Here is a 20,662-nt window from a genome sequence, read left to right as displayed (position 1 = left end):
TCATGTCCGTTGATCAGCACCGTTGTTGTCGTCGTCTGGAGCGTCCGGGGCCGTGATTGATCCAGAGTCACCAAAGCCAGTCGTGGTAGTAGTGTCGCGGCGTCTTCTTCGGACCCCGTGGAGCTGTCGATGCTGGGGTCCTTTGTTGTCATCCAAGATGGTGGCGTCCATGAATCGCACGCGGCCGGGGGTGGACAAAATGGCCACCCCCATGGATCGCACGTGGTCGGGGGTGGACAAAATGGCCGCCCCATGAATCGCACGTGGCTGGGGGGTCACAAGATGGCGGTGCCCATCCTCCCCTCGTGGTGCCCGGGACCCAAAATGGCGGCACCCGCGGGTCGCACATGGGGCGCTGGGGGGGGTTGGGGAGCGTTCGGGCTATGCTGGGCTCGTTCTTCTCCGGGGATTGCGGCGACCCCCCGGGACCGGCACACAGCCGCGTAATGGCCCTTCTTGCCGCAGCTTTTACAAATAGCTGCGCGGGCCGGGCAGCGCAGCCGGGGGTGTTTCGCTTGCCCGCAGAAATAGCAGCGGGCCCCCCCGGGATGGTCTGGCGCTTTAACCGCGCAAGCCTCTGAGGGGGGGGGGGGGGGGTTTGTCGCGACGGGGGTCCACGGAGCCCAAGGGGCTGCCGCGCGGTCGGGGCCGTAGGCGCGGGCGTTTTGCAAGGCCACATCTAGGGAAGCTGCAAGGGCCCGTGCCTCTGAGAGTCCTAGCGACTCTCTTTCTAAAAGTCTTTGGCGGATTTGGGGAGATTTCATACCTGCCACAAAAGCATCGCGAATTAGCATGTCCGTGTGTTCGATCGCGTTCACCGGCGGGCAGCTGCAGCCCCGTCTCAAAATTAGCAGCGCGGCGTAGAATTCTTCTAGCGATTCTCCGGGACTTTGCCGTCTCGTTGCGAGTTGGTAGCGCGCGTAGACCTGGTTCACGGGGCGAACGTAGATGCTCTTCAGTAATGCAAGCGTCGTCGGGAAATCCTCTGCATCTGCTATGAGAGGGTAAATTTCCAGGCTTACCCTCGATTGCAGGACCTGCATTTTCTGGTCTTCTGTGATCCGGCCGGGGGCCGTTCGGAGGTAGCCTTCAAAACATGCTTGCCAGTGTTTAAATACTGCTGCCGAGTTCGCTGCGTGGGGGCTGATCCGCTGGCATTCCGGGGCGATCCGGAGCTCCATAGTCTTTTAAGCTCGCTTAATAAATTGTAGCGCACAATGACTTACGAGAGAGACGAGAAGTGATGAAGTCGATTCAGGCTTTATTAAGCGAGACTTGTCCCCAGCAGTTCAGCAACAGAATGAAGCGGCGGGGAGAAGCTCGGGATCTTATACTCCGCCTTCAGGGCGGAGCCAGGAGTCAGCAGCCAACCAGGACCCGGGATCTGTCAGCCAATAGCATCACGGCTTCACAGTCCCACATGACCCCTAATACATACCACCACAGGGGTGAAACCCACGCAGATACGGGGAGAACGTGCAAACTCCACACAGTGACCCAGGGCCGGGATTCGAACCCGGGTCCTCAGCGCCGTAGGCAGCAGTGCTAACCACTACGCCACCGTGCTGCCCTGGCACCTTGGTAACTTACTGTGCTGGTAGACACTGCAGGCATAATGGGCTGGATTTTGTGGATAGGGCCTAGGTCCTGCAACTGGGGGCAAAAGTGGGATGCGTCCCCAGATCGGCAGGATCCAGGGTGGAATTTAAAGATTGTGACCAACCTCAAAGGGCTGCCAGCTCAATCAGAGAGCTGGTAGTTCTACAGGGACACCACTATCTCCAGCCTCGTGGTCAATCCTTAGGCTGCAGCTCCAGAGAGAGGATGCCTCAATAATGGGCTCCTGTGCTCATGCCAGAGACTTAAGCATAGTGATGGCCATTGCCACTGAATCATAGAATTTACAGTGCAGAAGGAGGCCATTCAGCCCATCGAGTCTGCACCGGCCTTTGGAAAGAGCTCCCTACTTAAGCCCCACATCTCCACCCTATCCCCTTTATCCCCGTAACCCAACCTAGCCTTTTTGGACACTAAGGGCAATACTAAGGGCAATTTAGAATGGCAATCCACCTAACCTGCACATCTTTGGACTGTGGGAGGGAACCGGAGCACCCGGAGGAAACTCACGCACAGACGGGGAGAACGTGCAGACTCCACACAGACAGTGACCCAAGCCGGGAATCGAACCTGGGACCCTGGAGCTGTGAAGTAACTGTGCTAACCACTATGCTATCGTGCTGCCCATCTATGCTACCGTGCTGCCGTTGGCTGAAGTCCAACCCCTTTGGTGATGGAGTTCCTACAAAGAAGGACACCCTCAAAAAACCTGTTGGGAGTCTGCCAGGTTCCATTGAGCAGTCTACCTCTGTGGCAGTGGCACATAAGACTAAGAAAAGAATTAGCCCGTTAACTTTATTGACCACCAGACCAGTGGCCAAACCACCAACATTCCTGGCACTGACAATATACCGTGGTGGCGGGAAAACTTTGTGCTTCCCTTCTGATACCTTCCTCTGCCATTTTGCCAGCCCTCCCACCCACTCCCAGACCATCTGCAAGGGGCCTAGAAAATCCAGACTAGTGTGTCAGTGGTGGAGTCTGAACATGTTAGAATTTTAGTCATTGTCGACCACCGGATGTTGACGGTGGTATATTCAATGATGGTAATTCAATGAGGGAGAGACAGTCAAACTTTCCCATGTTTCCTTGCCCATGCTCCAATTGATAAAAACAGAAAGATCACTCACCGGGTGCTCTGGCTGTACAGCTAAGGCTTTCTTTAGGAAGACAATGGAAAGGGGATATATCTGCTGCATTGCTAACACCTGAAACAATTGCAAACAAATTGTTCATTGTAGCCCGTGGTTTTCTAAATATGAGGAGTATTGCAAGGAAAGCAGCAGTGAATGAATAACAGACTTACCTTCCCCTTCCTGAATAAGGCCTTGCAGTGGTGAGGCCGGTGCTGCAAGACAACATCACAACAAGAGATTGTCTCCTTTAAGTTTCCTGTCTTTAAATGACAGGCTGCCATGTTGCTATAACATTTAACTTTTTCATCAAGAAGCATGTCCTTTTGTTCACTTTTTATCTCACCTAAAAACAAAGGTATAATCTGAATGTCATTTTTAGGAATTCCATATTGATATTGTGTCCAGCAAAGCTGCATATGCCCATTCTTCATTTTGCCTGGATTCCCATCCCTCCCTTGTAAGCAGAGAAGCAGGTAGGCCACTCTCAAAACTCCACTAGCAACCCAGCCATCCATCTCAAGACTCCTGCCAAAATAATGGTAGCTACAACCAGCATCAAATGGAGGGGAAATTATTCAACACCATTTAGTCAGGCTATTATTTGCCCATTTATAACTGACTATGTTCAAAATCACATGAAAAAAATGAAATGAAAATCGCTTGTCACGAGTAGGCTTCAATGAAGTTACTGTGAAAAGCCCCTAGTCGCCACATTCCGGCGCCTGTCCGGGGAGGCTGGTACGGGAATCTAACCGTGCTGCTGGCCTGCCTTGGTCTGCTTTAAAAGCCAGCTATTTAGCCCAGTGAGCTAAACCAGCCCCATAGATGTAGAGCTCCATTCGCAGCCCCACCATAACAGGCAAAACCAAAAGGGCTTGGGGAAGGTTTAGGGAAATCAAATTGGTAGCTCCAGTGGAGGAAAAGGAGCAGCTGGTTGATAGGTCCTTTTGTCTGACATTGATAAGGGGAACAGAAGGGGGAAAATTTCAACATAAATGGGATTCGATGTACACAATGCACCTGCTCAGCAGATAACATGCACAGTGGTTAGCACTGTTGCTTCACAGCTCCAGGGACCCAGGTTCGATTCCGGCTTGGGTCACTGTCTGTGCGGAGTCTGCACGTTCTCCCCTTGTCTGCGTGGGTTTCCTCCGAGTGCTCCGGTTTCCTCCCACAAGTCCCGGAAGACGTGCTTGTTAGGTGAATTGGACATTTAGTCTCACTCTAATATGCAGTTCTATGATGTAACCAAGGCGCTGGGATATAACCTCGTCGCCTTGGAGATCTTGGGTGAGCCCTGTTCAGTGTTGGTCTCTACAAATGGGGATGAGACAGAATGGCAATTGTGGGGGGTCTCCCAGGGGATTGGTGGCCCCCAGGTGCATGCTCTCTGGGAAGGGTGGTACACTGGCACTGTTGGAGCCACGGGGGCACCTTGGCAGTGCCAGCCTGGCACCCTGGCAGTGCCACCTGAGTGCCAGCCTGGCACTGCCAAGGTGCTCATGTGGCACTGCCAGCTGGAAGGTGTACTGCCAGGCTGGCATTTTGTGCATGGTGTTGATCGGGCCTGGGAGTGCCCTGCATGGTTGTGGGGTGGTGAGAGGGGGGGGGACCCCCTTACAGTGAGTTGGTACTTGGGGGGAGGGGGGTCCGGCTTGTGTCAGGGCTCGAGAGATTGATATGCCATTTAAAAATGGTGTCCCGCTTTCTCCCTGCACTGAGGAGTATCGGCGAGCAGGGCTCCTCAGTGCAGAAAATGGGACTAAGTGCGGCCTCGGCTGTGCATTCCCTGCTGGGACCCCATATCTAACCGGAGTCATGTTAGATAGCGTTGTTTCTTGCCGTTGCAAGCGCGGAGAAACACACAGCTAAATTCACTCGCTATAGGACACAGTTTCCATTTGATTAAATCGTGCCCTACATCTCAGCCCACCAAGAACTTTCCAATTTGACTCAATTCACTCCACAACTGCCCACAAGAACCCTCCTCCAATTGGAATTACCCTCTATGTCACCACCCACTAAGAGTATGCCCAATGGAATGTATTCACGTGACATCAGTTTATTAAAGCTAAATGTAATATGACCAGCTTGCTTCCTGTCTACAATTCCCACTGCCTCGGAAAGGCAACCAGCATAATTAAGGACCCCACGCACCCCGGACATACTCTCTTCCACCTTCTTCTGTCAGGAAAAAGATACAAAAGTTTGAGGTCACGTACCAACCAACTCAAGAACAGCTTCTTCCCTGCTGCCATCAGACTTTTGAATGAACCTACCACGTATTAAGTTGATCTTTTCTCTACACCCTAGCTATGACTGTAACATTACATTCTGTAGTCTCTCCTTCCTTCCCTATGTACGGTGTGCGTTGTCTGCATAGCATGCAAGAAACAATCCTTTTCACTGTATACTAATGCATGTGACAATAATAAATCAAATCAAATCAAGAACATGTATTGGGGTTTCAATCTCAGGTGTTGATTGAGATTAAGTCCACTGTGCTTCAGTACCTTCGGAACTTGACTCTATAATCTTCAATGCGCAAGTATAGGTAAAGAGTGCCAGTTGATAGTCCTTCATCTGAAAATAGGTATTGCCTTTCTCCCTCTCTCTATGGATTAATTCCAGTTGCTCTTCCTCTGATCTTTCCTTTATGCGTACACCTCTGATCGACAAAAGTGTTACTTCAAGGAATAGTCTTGATCCTGGTGGCTGGCTGAGAGGGTATGCAAAAGTGTAAGAGTTTTACTTGGGAGCAGATTTGTAACATGCATATTTCTGAAGTTTAATTGATTTGTGTGGCAGAAATTTGCTTGGCTATGCAGACCACATTGATTTTCTAGGGGTACGCAGTGCTACAGGTCACTCACTACATGCCCAGGTTTCTTCAATGACATCAATGAGGAAACCTGCACCGGTCAAGCAGATGACAGCCCACAGTGCTACCTGCCCCCAGGGAATTGGCATAACTCTGTGTAGACAAATAAATTTTTCTCCCATCATGTTACAATATAGTATCCTAAGACTTGAACATGATGTAATTTATTGAAAAGTATACAGGACTCTTAATCAGCCATTATCCTGGACAATTACCTTGCCCACCGTTAGCGCTGCTAACCTAAGGTTTTTTTGGGTAGAATTCAATTCCAGGATACTAAAGGGTCCCTCCCAAGTTTGTTTAAGAAAAAGATGTTGGGCGGGATTCACCGCAATTGGCGAACTGGCATGACGCCGGCGCCAAGAATGGCGCGAACCACTCCGGCGTAGGGCCAACCGGAAGTTGTGGAATTCTCCGCACTTCCGGGGGCTAGGCCGGCGGCGGAGGGGTTGGCGCTGTGCCAACCGGCGCCGAAGGAACTGCGCGAGTTAGCGCATGCGCAGAATCGCCGGCGTGGTTTAGCGCATGCGCAGACCGGCCGCCGTATTCTGGCGCATGCGCAGTGGGGGTGTCTTCTCCCTGCCGGCCATGGCGGAGCCCTACAGGGGCCGGCGCGGAAGGATGGAGTGTCCCCATGGTGGGCCCCGATCGCGGGCCAGGCCACCGTGATAGCCCCCCACCCGGGGCCAGATCCCCCCGTGCCACCCCCCCCGAGGACCACACCAGCCGGCCTACCAGCCAGGTCCCGTCGTGTGGGACCATGTCCAATCCATGCCGGCGGGACTGGCCAGAAACCGACGGCCACTCGGCCCATCGGCGCCTGGAGAATTGCCGGGGGGAAGGGGGGGCGCAGCCAATGGCCCCCGACCGGCGTGGCGTGATCCCCGCCCGAAAACCGGCGCCGGAGAATATGGCAGCCGGCGTCAGAGCAGGATTCACGCCGCCCTCCGGGGATTCTCAAACCTGGCGGGGGGTCGGAGAATCCCGGCCGTTTGCTTGCAGCAGTGTGGTGGAAATAAAATTCCTCATGGCTGATTTTGTATTCCATTTGCTTTGGGAACCACCCAGGTTCAGAAGAGCTGTCCCTCAGGACCAGGACAATGTCAATCATACAGAATAGAATGCTAGTCATAAGAATTCAAGAGTTTTTCACAGACAGAACGGCTGAAATGGCCTCCTTCTGTGCCATAAAGTTTCTTGGCCTGATCCAGCATAAAGCAGTTAATCCATTGGTATTAACTGGTTATTGGGCTGAATCGTACTCCCAAGCTGAGGATGGGTCAGACGTTAAAATTCAAAAGATCTAAAAAAGGAACTCCGTCTGCCTCAAACAAGTCCATTTGTACTTTTTATTAACAAACATTTTATTAAGGCATTTATGGTTTTATTTTTTTTTAAATATATTTTATTCAAAATTTTTGGCCAACCATAACCGTACATTGTGTATCTTTTACACAGTAATATAACAATATAAATAACAATGGCCAGTTTTTTTAAAGAAGAAATAAATAATATATAAACAACATCAAAATTAAAAAACTAAACTAAATGGCAACTGCCTTGTCCCAAATAAATACTCTCCAAAAATACAATTCAGCAGTCCAATATACAATTACCTATAACAACAACCTATACATATTATACTTATACACTAACATCCCTGAGAGTCCTTCTGGTTCCTCCCCCCCCCCCCCCCCCCCGCGGGTTGCTGTTGCTGTCTTCTTCTTTCCCATTCCCTCTATCTTTCTGTGAGGTATTCGACGAACGGTTGCCATCGCCTGGTGAACCCTTGAGCCGATCCCCTTAGGACGAACTTAATCCGTTCCAGCTTTATAAACCCTGCCATATCATTTATCCAGGTCTCCACACCCGGGGGCTTGGCTTCCTTCCACATCAACAGTATCCTGCGCCGGGCTACTAGGGACGCAAAGGCCAAAACATCAGCCTCTTTCGCCTCCTGCACTCCCGGCTCTTCTGTAACCCCGAATATAGCCAACCCCCAGCTTGGTTCGACCTGGACCTCCACCACCTTCGAAAGCACCTTTGTCACCCCCACCCAAAACCCTTGTAGTGCCGGACATGACCAGAACATGTGGGTGTGGTTCGCTGGGCTTCTCGAGCACCTCGCACACCTATCCTCTACTCCAAAAAATTTACTGAGCCGTGCTTCAGTCATATGCGCCCTGTGTAACACCTTAAATTGTATCAGGCTTAGCCTGGCACACGAGGACGATGAGTTTACCCTACTTAGGGCATCAGCCCACAGCCCCTCCTCAATCTCCTACCCCAGCTCTTCTTCCCATTTCCCTTTCAGCTCATCTACCATAATCTCCCCCTCGTCCCTCATTTCCCTATATATGTCTGATACCTTACCGTCCCCCACCCATGTCTTTGAGATCACTCTGTCCTGCACCTCCTGCGTCGGGAGCTGCGGGAATTCCCTCACCTGTTGCCTCGCAAAAGCCCTCAGTTGCATATACCGGAATGCATTCCCTTGGGGCAACCCATATTTTTCGGTCAGCGCTCCCAGACTTGCGAACGTCCCATCTACAAACAGATCTCTCAATTGTGTTACTCCTGCTCTTTGCCATGTTCCAAATCCCCCATCCATTCTCCCCGGAGCAAACCTATGGTTATTTCTTATCGGGGACCACACCGAGGCTCCCGTCTTTCCCCTATGCCATCTCCACTGCCCCCAAATTTTCAGAGTAGCCACCACCACCGGGCTTGTGGTGTATTTCTTCGGTGAGAACGGCAACGGCGCCGTCACCATAGCTTGTAGGCTAGTCCCCCTGCAGGACGCCCTCTCCAATCTCTTCCACGCTGCTCCCTCCTCTTCTCCCATCCACTTACATACCATTGAGATATTGGCGGCCCAGTAGTACTCACTTAGGCTCGGTAGTGCCAGCCCCCCCTATCCCTACTACGCTGCAAAAATCCCTTCCTCATTCTCGGGGTCTTCCCGGCCCACACAAAACTCATGATACTCTTCTCAATCCTTTTGAAAAAAGCCTTTGTGATCACCACCGGGAGGCACTGAAACACAAAGAGGAATCTCGGGAGGACCACCATTTTAACCGCCTGCACCCTCCCTGCCAGTGACAGGGATACCATGTCCCATCTCTTGAAGTCCTCCTCCATCTGTTCCACCAACCGCGTTAAATTTAACCTATGCAATGTACCCCAATTCTTGGCTATCTGGATCCCCAAGTAGTGAAAGTCCCTTGTTACCTTCCTCAGCGGTAAGTCCTCTATTTCTCTGCTCTGCTCCCCCGGGTGCACCACAAATAACTCACTTTTCCCCATGTTCAGTTTATATTCTGAAAATTCTCCAAACTCCCCAAGTATCCGCATTATCTCTGGCATCCCCTCCGTCGGGTCCGCCACATACAACAACAAATCGTCCGCATGCAGAGATACCCGGTGTTCTTCTCCTCCCCTGAGTACTCCCCTCCACTTCCTGGAACCCCTCAATGCTATTGCCAGGGGCTCAATCGCCAGTGCAAACAATAATGGGGACAGAGGACATCCCTGCCTCGTCCCTCTATGGAGCCGAAAATACGCAGACCCCCGTCCATTCGTGACCACGCTCGCCATCGGGGCCCTATACAGCAGCTGTACCCATCTAATATACTCATCTCCAAAGCCAAATCTCCTCAACACCTCCCACAAATAATCCCACTCCACTCTATCAAATGCTTTCTCGGCATCCATCGCCACCACTATCTCCGCTTCCCCCTCTGGTGGGGGCATCATCATTACCCCTAGCAGCCTCCGTATATTCGTATTCAGCTGTCTCCCCTTCACAAACCCAGTTTGGTCCTCATGGACGACCCCCGGGACACAATCCTCTATCCTCATTGCCATTATCTTGGCCAGAATCTTAGCGTCTACGTTCAGGAGGGAAATAGGCCTATAGGACCTGCATTGCAGCGGGTCTTTTTCCTTCTTTAGGAGAAGCAATATTGTTGCCTCTGACATAGTCAGGGGCAGCTGTCCCCTTTCCCTCGCCTCATTAAAGGTTCTCATCAGTAGCGGGGCGAGCAAGTCCACATATTTCCTGTAAAATTCAACTGGGAATCCATCCGGTCCCGGGGCCTACCCCGCCTGCATGCTCATAATTCCTTTCACTACTTCCTCCATTTCAATCTGTGCTCCCAGTCCCACCCTCTCCTGCTCCTCCACCTTAGGAAATTCCAGCTGGTCCAGAAAACACATCATTCTCTCCTTCCCATTCGGGGGGTGAGCTTCGTATAATCTTTCATAGAATGCCTTGAACACTCCATTCACTCTCTCCCTCCTCATCCCTCACTCCCCCTATTTCCCTCGCTGCTCCCCTTTTCCTCAATTGGTGGGCCAGCAACCTGCTCGCCTTCTCCCCATATTCGTACTGTACACCCTGTGCCTTCCTCCACTGTGCCTCTGCAGTACCCGTTGTCAGCAAATCAAATTCTACGTGTAGCCTTTGCCTTTCCCTGTACAGTCCCTCCTCCGGTGCCTCCTCATATTGCCTGTCCACCCTCAGAAGTTCTTGCAGCAACCGCTCCCGTTCCCTACTCTCCCGCTTTCCTTTATGTGCCCTGATTGATATCAGTTCCCCTCTAACCACTGCCTTCAGCGCCTCCCAGACCACTCCCACCTGGACCTCCCCATTGTCATTGAGTTCCAAGTACTTTTCAATACACCCCCTCACCCTTAGACACACACCCTCATCCGCCATTAGTCCCATGTCCATTCTCCAGGGTGGACGCCGTTCTTTTTCCTCCCCTATCTCCAAGTCCACCCAGTGTGCAGCGTGATCCGAAATAGCTATAGCCGTATACTCCGTCCCCCTCACCTTCCCAAAACAAAAAAGTCTATTCGCGAATAAACTTTGTGGACATAGGAGAAAAACGAAAACTCCTTACTCCTAGGTCTGCTAAATCTCCATGGGTCTACTCCTCCCATCTGCTCCATAAAGTCTTTAAGCACCTTGGCTGCTGCCGGCCTCCTTCCAGTCCTGGACCTCGATCTGTCCAGCCCTGGTTCCAGCACCGTGTTAAAATCTCCACCCATTACCAACTTCCCCACCTCTAGGTCCGGGATACGTCCTAACATGCGCCTCATAAAGTTGGCATCATCCCAGTTCGGGGCATATACGTTCACTAAGACCACCGCCTCCCCCTGTAATTTGCCACTCACCATCATGTATCTGCCCCCACTATCCGCCACTATGGTCTTTGCCTCAAACATTACCCGCTTCCCCACTAGTATAGCCACCCCCCTGTTTTTCGCATCTAGCCCCGAATGAAACACCTGCCCCACCCATCCTTTGCGTAGTCTAACCTGGTCTATCAGTTTCAAATGCGTCTCCTGTAACATAACCACATCTGCTTTAAGTTTCTTAAGGTGTGCGAGTACCCGTGCCCTCTTTATCGGCCCGTTCAGCCCTCTCACATTCCACGTGATCAGCCGGGTTGGGGGGCTCTTTACCCCCCCCTTGTCGATTAGCCATCCCCTTTTATCCAGCTCCTCACCCGGTTCCCACGCAGCTGTGTCCCCCCCAGGCGGTGCCCTTCCGCCCCGCCCCCCCCACCCCATACCAGCTCCCCCTTCTCCCCAGCAGCAGCAACCCAGTAAATCCCCCCCTCCCACCCCCCCGCTAGATCCCCCACTAGCGTAGTTACACCCCCCCCATGTTGCTCCCAGAAGTCAGCAAACTCTGGCCGACCTCGGCTTCCCCCCGTGACCTCGGCTCGCACCGTGCGACGCCCCCTCCTTCCTGCTTCCCTATTCCCGCCATAATTATCATAGCATGGGAACAAAGCCCGCGCTTCCCTTTTGGCCCCGCCCCCAATGGCCAACGCCCCCAGCTCCTCCACCTCCCTTCCTCCCTTCCCCACAACCTGTGGAAGAGAGAAAAGTTACCGGGTCGCAGGATTAACAACATAAAAATCATCTCTCCCCCCCTCTTTGCCCCCCATATTCGCCCCACCACTTTGTCTCAAACGTTCTTTTTTATTAACCCGCTTATTCCAATTTCTCTTCAACAATAAATGTCCACGCCTCATCCGCCGTCTCAAAGTAGTGGTGCTTCCCTTGATATGTGACCCACAGTCTTGCCGGCTGCAGCATTCCAAATTTAATCTTCTTTTTATGAAGCACCGCTATTGGCCCGATTAAAGCTCGCCCTCCTTCTCGCCACCTCCGCACTCCAGTCTTGATATACGCGGATCACCGCGTTCTCCCGCCTACTGCTCCGAGTTTTCTTTGCCATCTCTCTGTCCTTAAAACGGAGGAATCTCACCACTATGACTCTGGGAATTTCTCCTGCTCTCGGTCCTCGCGCCATCACTCGGTATGCTCCCTCCACCTCCAGCGGACCCGTCGGGGCCTCCGCTCCCATTAACGAGTGCAGCATCGTGCTCACATATGCCCCGACGTCCGCCCCTTCTGCACCTTCAGGAAGACCAAGAATCCTTAAATTCTTCCTCCTCGCATTATTCTCCAGCACCTCCAGCCTTTCCACACATCGTTTATGGTGTGCCTCGTGCATCTCTGTCTTCACCACCAGGCCCTGTATATCGTCCTCGTTCTCGGCAGCCTTTGCCTTCACGACCCGAAGCTCCCGCTCCTGGGTCTTTTGCTCATCTTTTAGCCCTTCAATCGCCTGTAATATCGGGGCCAACAGCTCCTTCTTCATCTCCTTTTTAAGCTCTTCCACGCAGCGTTTCAAAAACTCGTGTTGTTCAGGGCCCCATATTAAACTGCCACCTTCCGACGCCATCTTGGTTTTTGCTTGCCTTCCTTGCCGCTGCTCTAAAGGATCCACCGCAATCCAGCCACTTTCCTCTCTTTTTTTCCATCCGTATCCAGGGGGGATTCCCTTCTGGTTTACCGCACAGTGTTATTAGCCGTTAAAATTGCCGTTGGGGCTCTTATTATGAGCCCAAAAGTCCGTTCCACCGGGAGCTGCCGAAACGTGCGACTTAGCTGGTCATCGCCGCACCCGGAAGTCCCCATTTATGGTTTTATAACAACAAAAGATACAAATACAAATGTAAACATAATTTGATGCGTAACACCGCCGTCCATCTCTTCTCACTGTTCCAGTCTAAACTAACCTGACTCCCCCTGCCCACCTTAATCCCTAAACCCCCTTTATTGTATCTGCTAACAGTTTAGTTTTCCCCGACGAATTCGCTAAACGGCTGCCACCTCCGAACGAACCCTAACATTGCAAATACGCGAACATGCGAGCCCTCCTGACTGGCCCATTCAGCCCTCTCACGTTCCATGTGATCAGCCTGGTTCCGGGAGGGGGGGGGGGGGGGGGGGGCACAGCCCCCCCCCCCCCCCCCAAATTAGCCATCACCCTTCTTAGGCCAGCCTCCAGCCTGAATCCCGTGCCTCCTCAGGCTCGCCTTCGGGTGCCCATTGTCATCGACCTCCAATTTGTCTCCAAGCACCAGTCCCTCCCTGTAAGCAGAACAATTCTCCCCTCCCTCCCCTTTCCCCCCCATAACAAAATAGCAATCCCAACCCCCCTCAACAAATTTATCACCTACTCGCCCCCTACTGCGCTTCCATGAGCTAGCCCGCCCAGCTAGCCTGGTAGCCCCTGCCCATGACGCCAAGCATCCTACCCCCCACTGATCACCCCCCCCCATACATATGCAAACATTACAATGCCCAACAAACACAAAGAAGGAAATTCCACCCACCCCCCCCCCCATTAAGAACAAGGTTAACCCACATACAAAACTGAGCAACGGCCCAAATCTTAGTACAAAAACAATACACACAGAACCCAAGAGAAAATAAATTTAGCAGCATAAGTACAGAATTACTCGCCCCCAATTTCAATGTCCTCCATCACCTGCCAGTCCCCTGTCATTAACAAAGTTCACCGCCTCATCCGGCGATCCGAAATAAAGTTCTTGGCCCTCGTAAGTGACCCACAAACGAGCTGGGTACAGCATGCTGAACTTCACCCCTTCTTAAAAAGATTTAACTTTACTGAAGCTCGCCCTTCTTTTGGCCAGTTCTGCACCTAAGTCCTGGTAAACATGCAGCTCGTTATCTTCCCATTTGCAGCTCCTCATCTGCCTGGCCGACCTCAAGATCTGTTCCTTGCCCAGGAACCGGTGCATTCGTACCACCATTGCGCTCGGCAGCTCATTCTTCAGCGGCTTCCTCATAAGGTAAATTGCCCATAGTGTCCAAAAAGATTAGGAGGGGTTATTGGGTTGCGGGGATAGGGTGAAAGTGAGGGCTTAAGTGGGTCGGAGAGACTCAATGGGTCGGAGAGACTCAATGGGCCGAATGGCCTCCTTCTGTACTGTATGTTCTATGATCTAAGCGCTCTGTGCGCCCTGTCCACCTCCAAGGGCCGTGTAAACGAACCTTCCCCCAGCAGTTTCTCGAACATACGTGCCACATATGCCCCTACGTCCGATCCCTCGCTGCCCTCCGTGTGGCCAACGATCCTCAGGTTCTGCCTGTGTGACCTGTTCACCAGATCTTCCACCTTCTCTTGCAGCATTTTCTGGTGGTCCCTCATCGTCCCCATCTCCGCCGCCATCGCAGCTAGCTGGTCATCATGTTCAGCAACCACCCCTTCCACCTTCTTAATCGCCTGGCCTTGGGCTTCCAATATTTGCTCCACCTGGTCAATCCCCATCTTAATCGGGTCCAGGTACTCTTGTCTTTGCTTGGCAAAGCTCTCCTGGAGGAAGTTCACCAGCTTTCCATTGACCACTGGGCCGGCAATCCCAGTGCCTGAGCCTCCGCCATATTTTTCTGTGCTGCAGACTCCATTCCCTTATTTGATCAACGATCTCTCCTTTTCAGGCCACTTCTGGTCCATGAATCCATACACTGGCGGGGAATCCTTCTCCTCTACCTCACCAATGTCCTATTTTGCCTATCAAATTCCCCATAAGTCAGGGAAAAAGGTCTCAAAGGTCCATGAGCGGGAGCTACCAAATAAGCGATCACTCACTCCATAGCCGCCACCAGAAATCGTCCACTTGTACTTTTAACGGAGCTGAGACAAAGGCGGGCACTAATTAGTCAGGAAGTGGGTGTTTCTCTTAAATATTTATAATAAGGCTATCTGTCTTCATGCCAACAGTCATTTTATTTTTAACTCATGTTGGCTTGGTTTCCCAAGCTTCACGAAAACAAGGAAGTGAAAAGAGATGAGAATGATTGAATCTTTGAGAGAATTGCATTTACAACATTGTTTGTGGGCCAGGAGGAACAGAAGTATTTCTCTCAAGCATGGTAAGCTATCCAGTGAGATAATCCTACGCCAGTGATCTGTCTGCTTCCTCGACCTACCACTGGATTGCCTGGAACCCTATCAGACCCCCCCTCACCTGTCATGCAATTTCTGGATCCCTCCCTTCCACTGGGAGGATATTATTGAAGACTAGAGTCATCAGCCCTACTCTGCAGATGATCTCAGCCACAACGGCCAGTTGTGCCTTATTGATTTGTACAGTAACTAAGTTTCCTTTGTTCGTATCAGCTTTTCTAATAAATCATCCTATTGACTCCCTGTCAATGTAGGCTACGCTCAGGAAGGAAGCCATACATTTTTCCTGTGACACAGAAACTCCTGGAAGTTAGTACAAAACAGATTGAACGCAATATCAATCCACCCAGATGAAAAACTCAACTCATCCCTTCTCCTCTCTTGGGCCAAGTTTCTTGGTCAAGTTCTCGGTCCTCACTAGGGCATGAACTTCTCCAGTAATCGCTCCGTACTCAGAGCTGAAACAGCCCTTAAAAAAACTTGCACATTTTCTCTTATCAACATGCACTTTGCATCGCTTCTGGCCTTTTGGCCAAGACTGTGCGTGAGGTCACATGTAATGACAGTATCTTTCTTGACCATGAATTGGATTCAACTTGAATTGTTTTTTGGAGAAGGCAATGAGCTGGATTAGGGGTTTGCCCTTGTCCACACTCTGAGCTTTGGCTTTGTAACTCTGATAAAGGAATTTTTAAAAACATGCACTTGGCATACATTCCTTCAATCGCAGGAGACTGTAACAAGCTAAACACAGCTTGAAGATGCTCCAATAAATTAACTGATTAACAAAGCTGAAATAATGAAGGTTACACCAGAGAATACCTGTTTTACATCAGCTGTTGGCCATGTTCAAATCATGCAAATTGTGTGGTAATCCAATTTCCCAGATCTATCCAGTAAGTAGCTACAGGAAACATCCTCACAAGTTTCACAGAAGTTATATATCATTATGACTGGAAATGTTGTTATGCAGTGTTCACCACCCAGTTACTGACTATCAAAACTGTTTCTGGGATCTACTTAAATTGGATTTAATTCCCAGGGTATGAAGATTTTCATCCAACAGGAAAAGCCCCATTCATCACTGGCCAATGAGCATCCAATCTTACCATCCTGCACTTGGGGGACAAAATCTCACATCGGCAAGAATCAAAATGGTTTCCTCCAGCTTCATCAAAGGAACACAGATCTCAAGAGCCTTTGAAAGAGAAAGCAAGTTTTACAGGAAAATTAAGAGTCGTTACAATCTGCACAGAAAAGCCTCAAATTCTACTGAGCAGCATTAACTGAAATTGGTAATTACATGTTTCTTTAGTTGTATTTTGTGCTGATGTATGTTTGGGTCACTTTACATTGTTTGCACCTAAAGTCAGAATAAATAGGAATGATTAAACGATTAAGGCAAGAACATAAGCTGGATCACTGTCTTAGCAGTTGTCCCATGTATAACTTCTTTAAAATTTAGAGTATACAATTATTTTTTTTCAATTAAGGATCAATTTAGTGTGACCAATACACCTAATCTGCACATATTTAGGTTGTGGGGATGAAACCCACGCAGATAAGAGGAGAATGTGCAAACTCCACACAAACTGTGACCCGGGGTGGTGCTAACATTTGGTTGGTTCAATTGGTTCTATTTTATAACCTTTGCTCTAGAGTCTTTATGATACCGACACGAGGTTCAAGTTCAAGCAATGATCAATAACTCAACACACCAATTAGTAAGATTCAAATCAATACACATTATACACAGTAAATCGCTACTCATGCATAAACTCTACTTTCTAGGCTATTTCTATAACTAACAGGCCTATACTTAGCTTCGGACTGGCCCACCAGGTCAGGGGAACAAATGGCCTTTCGTTCGGGTTCTGAGTCTGCGGGATTCAAAAGCTGGTATGGACTGGTAGCTAGGAGCGCCTATCTCGTAGCGAGCGTTGACTTGAGACTTACTTTCTTGGAGGCCGCCGGACAGTTCACTCTCAGGGGTTGCTTCGCGTTGCTGAGTGACCCTGTCAAGAAGGACAATTTGAACTTGGGGGCTTTACTTTATAGTCCCCAGGGGCTTCCCACCCTTCGGGGCCGACCCCGTACCTGGTTCCAAGTGCTTGGTTCGATTTCTCCAATACTGGAGCTGTTCCCTGATTGTTGGCCAGTCTTTAAGTGTCCGTTAACCTCTTTTGTGTTGGCTCCTGCTGGCGCCGAGGAGTCTGGCTTGGCCTTGTTTACCTTAAAATGTTTTGATTGTTCCCGGGGATCGCTCATTACTATGTAGATGGCTGCTACATTACTATGCAGATGGCTGCTTGTATCGATGCTGTCTAGGTTTCTGCAGAGTCTAATACACAGTAAACTTGCACCTGCTAGTTTTTGCCTGTGTTGGCTGAATTTCCCTTCAGCCTTTGCAGTTCTCCATTTTAAGTCGGGAAGTGGCCAACTCAGGTGGCTACACTCTCTCCTTGTGATCCTAACGCGAAGCGTGAAGGATCACATAACTGCATGGTCTTCATTCCCTGACCCGGCGAGCACTCTTCTATGGCCTCTACACTGATCATAACTATGCAAGAAATTTTTTAACTGACAATTCTAAGTGGCGCTATGTCAAAACAGGGACATGCATTACAAAATAAGAAAAACGGTACTTCTAACTATCCTCAATAAACTACACTCACTCGAACATTCAATCATACTAACTGCCTTAATGGTACAAACAAAATCATTGCAACATTATTCACATATTTCCTGGCTTGGCAGTCAAGCTCAGGATTGTACAATCGCTCATGAAACACATTTCTTTATTCACAAAAAGAACGCAAACGGATGTTCTTTATTATAGTTCGCGGGGGTCGGGGGTCTGGTCATAACCGAAAATAGGGGATCTTATCCTATATACCGGGGTGCGAGCACAGTAGGCTCTCCTTCGCCATTTCCTCAGATGTATAGTCTGCACGATGCAGCAGAGTATCGCCAATACTAGTAGGGATTCTATCAAGTAGGACAGGGAGTACCAGGTTATAAACCTGTCGCACCAAGATGGTGTGGTGTCGCTTGTAACTGGGCTCTGGGTACTATGGGGAAGTGAATCATTAATGGCTGGGGGGGGGGGGGGGTTGGGGTCAGGGGGTTCACGTTCGCGCGCAACCAAATGTTCATTAGGGTGATGAGCAACACGGAGGATGTCCTCATGGTTTTTTTTCTTTATCTTCTCTTCGCTGGAGCTTCTGGAGTTCTGTGGGATCAAGCATAGTGTCTGTTACTATCTTGGTTTAATATCTCGGCTGTTAGTATGTCTGTCCCTCAGTGCCAATTCTCCCTTTACAATTTGTCACCATGTGTGACTCTCTCATTTTATTTTTTTTAAACCGAATATTCAGGACAAGACACACTTTAAAAAAAAAACTGAAATAGTGCGAGCCGTCTCGCAGGCTGTGCGATTTACCATCCAAATGTTTGAGGATGTAAATAGCATAGGGATGGCAACCTAAGGGTCGCCTTAAAACAAAACAAAACTTTTTGAACGAAAATTGCAGAAATGAGGTGCGTATGGGCCACGACGGGTGAGATTTGGATGGAATCCCCGGGTAAGACGGTGACCAATGCCGTGTGTGCTCTACCCGAGCATAGCTGACCAGAGGGGGGGTTCTCAGGCAGGGCGGAGACCAATGCCGTTTTTCCACTGCCTGAGCAACCGACAAGAACGGGCAAAAATGTAGTCATCGTGGGGGGTTGCCGTAAAGGTTCTTCCTTCGAACCAGAAGGGCAGTTATGAACGGGGGTCTGTGTTTCTGTCGACAGACGAGTTCCACTGAACTGGCGTCTGGGACATTAACAAGTCTCTGTGGACAAACTAGTTCCTCTGACCTAGCGTCCGGGACAAACTAGTTTCTCTGACTGCCAGTGGGCGTCAGAAGGGTGGTGGCGTGGGGCCATGATTTTTTTTTTTAGATCTTACAAACAACATTTAACAATACCACGACAAACAACATAAAACATGCTGCAGATTCCATCAGAAACGACACCGTTTTCTCCCAAGCGGTTCCTTTTTAAAACATAATCTGGACACCTCAGTTATCAGTTGCGAATAGGGTCACAAAGGGGTTCTCATTTTGGGAGTCAGACTCAAAGTCGTCATCTTCTCCCGGATGCCATACTCTCGAATGTATCAGGGCTGATAGGGATGCATGGTGTGATTTGGGATCCATCTCGTCATTCGGGACGAGTTTGAATGAATTGTCCCAGTGCCAAAAGGATGTGTCCAATTCTGTTGGAATGGAGTCGTGGTCGTCATTGTAGGTCGGTGGTCGGGTCTGTTTAGGAAAGTGATCATGAAGGGATCACTCGAATCGTGCTCAGATTCGCTGGGTGTGGGGCCTGATGTATGGGGATAGTAGGGTGGCGTGCTGTGGCTATTGTCTGTGTCACAGTCGCTGTCGCTGCTGCTGCAGTCTGTGAGCGTACCGGGGCGGAGTGTATAGTTCGGGGGTGGAGTTGGGGTTGAGTCCGTGGCTGGGCTGGACGTATTGGGGGAGAGTAGGGTTACGTTGGCTGTGGGTGGGGCCTGGTCTGCTGCGTCGAGCATGACGTGGTGTGTGTGGTTCGACTGTGGTCCATATGCCTTAAGCAGGTTAATATGGAACCACGCAATCTTTCCGTTGGGGAACTTTATTTTGTAGACGGAGGGGCTTACTTTGTCCGCAATGGAGTACGGACCCGAATATTTAGGTGACAGGAATGTGCTGGGGTTGTATACGGAGAGCATGACTTGCTGTCCTACACTGAACTCAGTCGCATGTACTGTCTTATCGAAACAGGCTTTGCTCTGTTTCTTTTGTGTGCCTAATCGTACCGCGACTGCTAGCTGAGCCGTTTTAACATTCTCTACCAGTTGTTCTACTGCTTTCTCGTGTGTGAGGGCCGTCACTTCAGGGCTGGTCAAATCTAATCCCAATAAAAATTCTGTGCCTTTCATGGGGCGTCCAGTCATGGGGGGGTGTGGGGTGTAACCTGTAGATGTTGAAACCGTATTTCACAAAAACATCAGCGCAAAAGGGAGGACAGAATCCCAAGTGGTGTTGTTTTGCTGGACCATTTTTCGGAGGGTAGCTTTGAGGGTCCGATTCATGCGCTCCACGATACCACTCGACTGGGGGTGGTATGCGATGTGGAATTTTTGGGTAATGCCAAATATCGTGAGGACGTTCTTCATGACACGTCCCGTAAAATGGGATCCTTGGTCGGATTCAATGCTGCGGGGGAGTCCCCATCTCGTAAAGATGTGGTGGGTTAAGATCTTGGCTGTGGTCTTTGCCGTATTCGTTCTGGATGGGAATGCCTCTACCCATTTTGTAAACGTGTCTATTACAACGAGTACATACTTATAACCATTCCTGCAAGGGGGCAATGGTCCTATAAAATCAATCTGGAGATTAGTCCAGGGCCATTAACGGGGTGGGTGTGACTAAGTTGAGCTTTCTTGGCGTATCTGGCCGGATTGTTCTGGGCACAGATAAGGCAATTCTCAACGTAGTGCGTTACGTCTTCTTTTAAACAGGGCCACCAACAGAGCTGCCTGAGGTGGGCTGTAGTGGGATCAATTCCCTGATGTCCATGACTGTCATGGAACAAACAAATGAGCTGATTCCTGTCCTGTTCAGGAACCACATAAAGGGTGTCTTTTAACACCACACCGTCATGTGTGGTCAGTGCATTTTTAAACCTATCGTA

General features: G+C 50.1%; 1 protein-coding gene across 4 annotated transcripts in view; it reads right to left on the bottom strand.

The window, feature by feature from the left end:
- The window catches only part of LOC140429571 (peptidyl-prolyl cis-trans isomerase FKBP8-like), an 85,613-nt gene that overhangs the window by 17,056 nt on the left and 47,895 nt on the right, over positions 1 to 20,662 (bottom strand). For all 4 annotated transcript variants that reach the window (XM_072516753.1, XM_072516781.1, XM_072516762.1 and 1 more), the window contains 4 exons: positions 16,045 to 16,133; positions 5,267 to 5,472; positions 2,924 to 3,096; positions 2,748 to 2,825 (listed from right to left, as the gene is read on the bottom strand). In XM_072516753.1, the coding sequence (XP_072372854.1) occupies positions 2,748 to 2,825; positions 2,924 to 3,096; positions 5,267 to 5,472; positions 16,045 to 16,133 (546 nt within the window). The remainder of the gene's footprint in view (positions 1 to 2,747; positions 2,826 to 2,923; positions 3,097 to 5,266; positions 5,473 to 16,044; positions 16,134 to 20,662) is intronic.

This window comes from Scyliorhinus torazame, chromosome 1, assembly GCF_047496885.1.
Source record: "Scyliorhinus torazame isolate Kashiwa2021f chromosome 1, sScyTor2.1, whole genome shotgun sequence".
Taxonomy (NCBI): Eukaryota; Metazoa; Chordata; class Chondrichthyes; order Carcharhiniformes; family Scyliorhinidae; genus Scyliorhinus; species Scyliorhinus torazame.
This window is presented reverse-complemented; position numbering and strand designations above follow the sequence as displayed.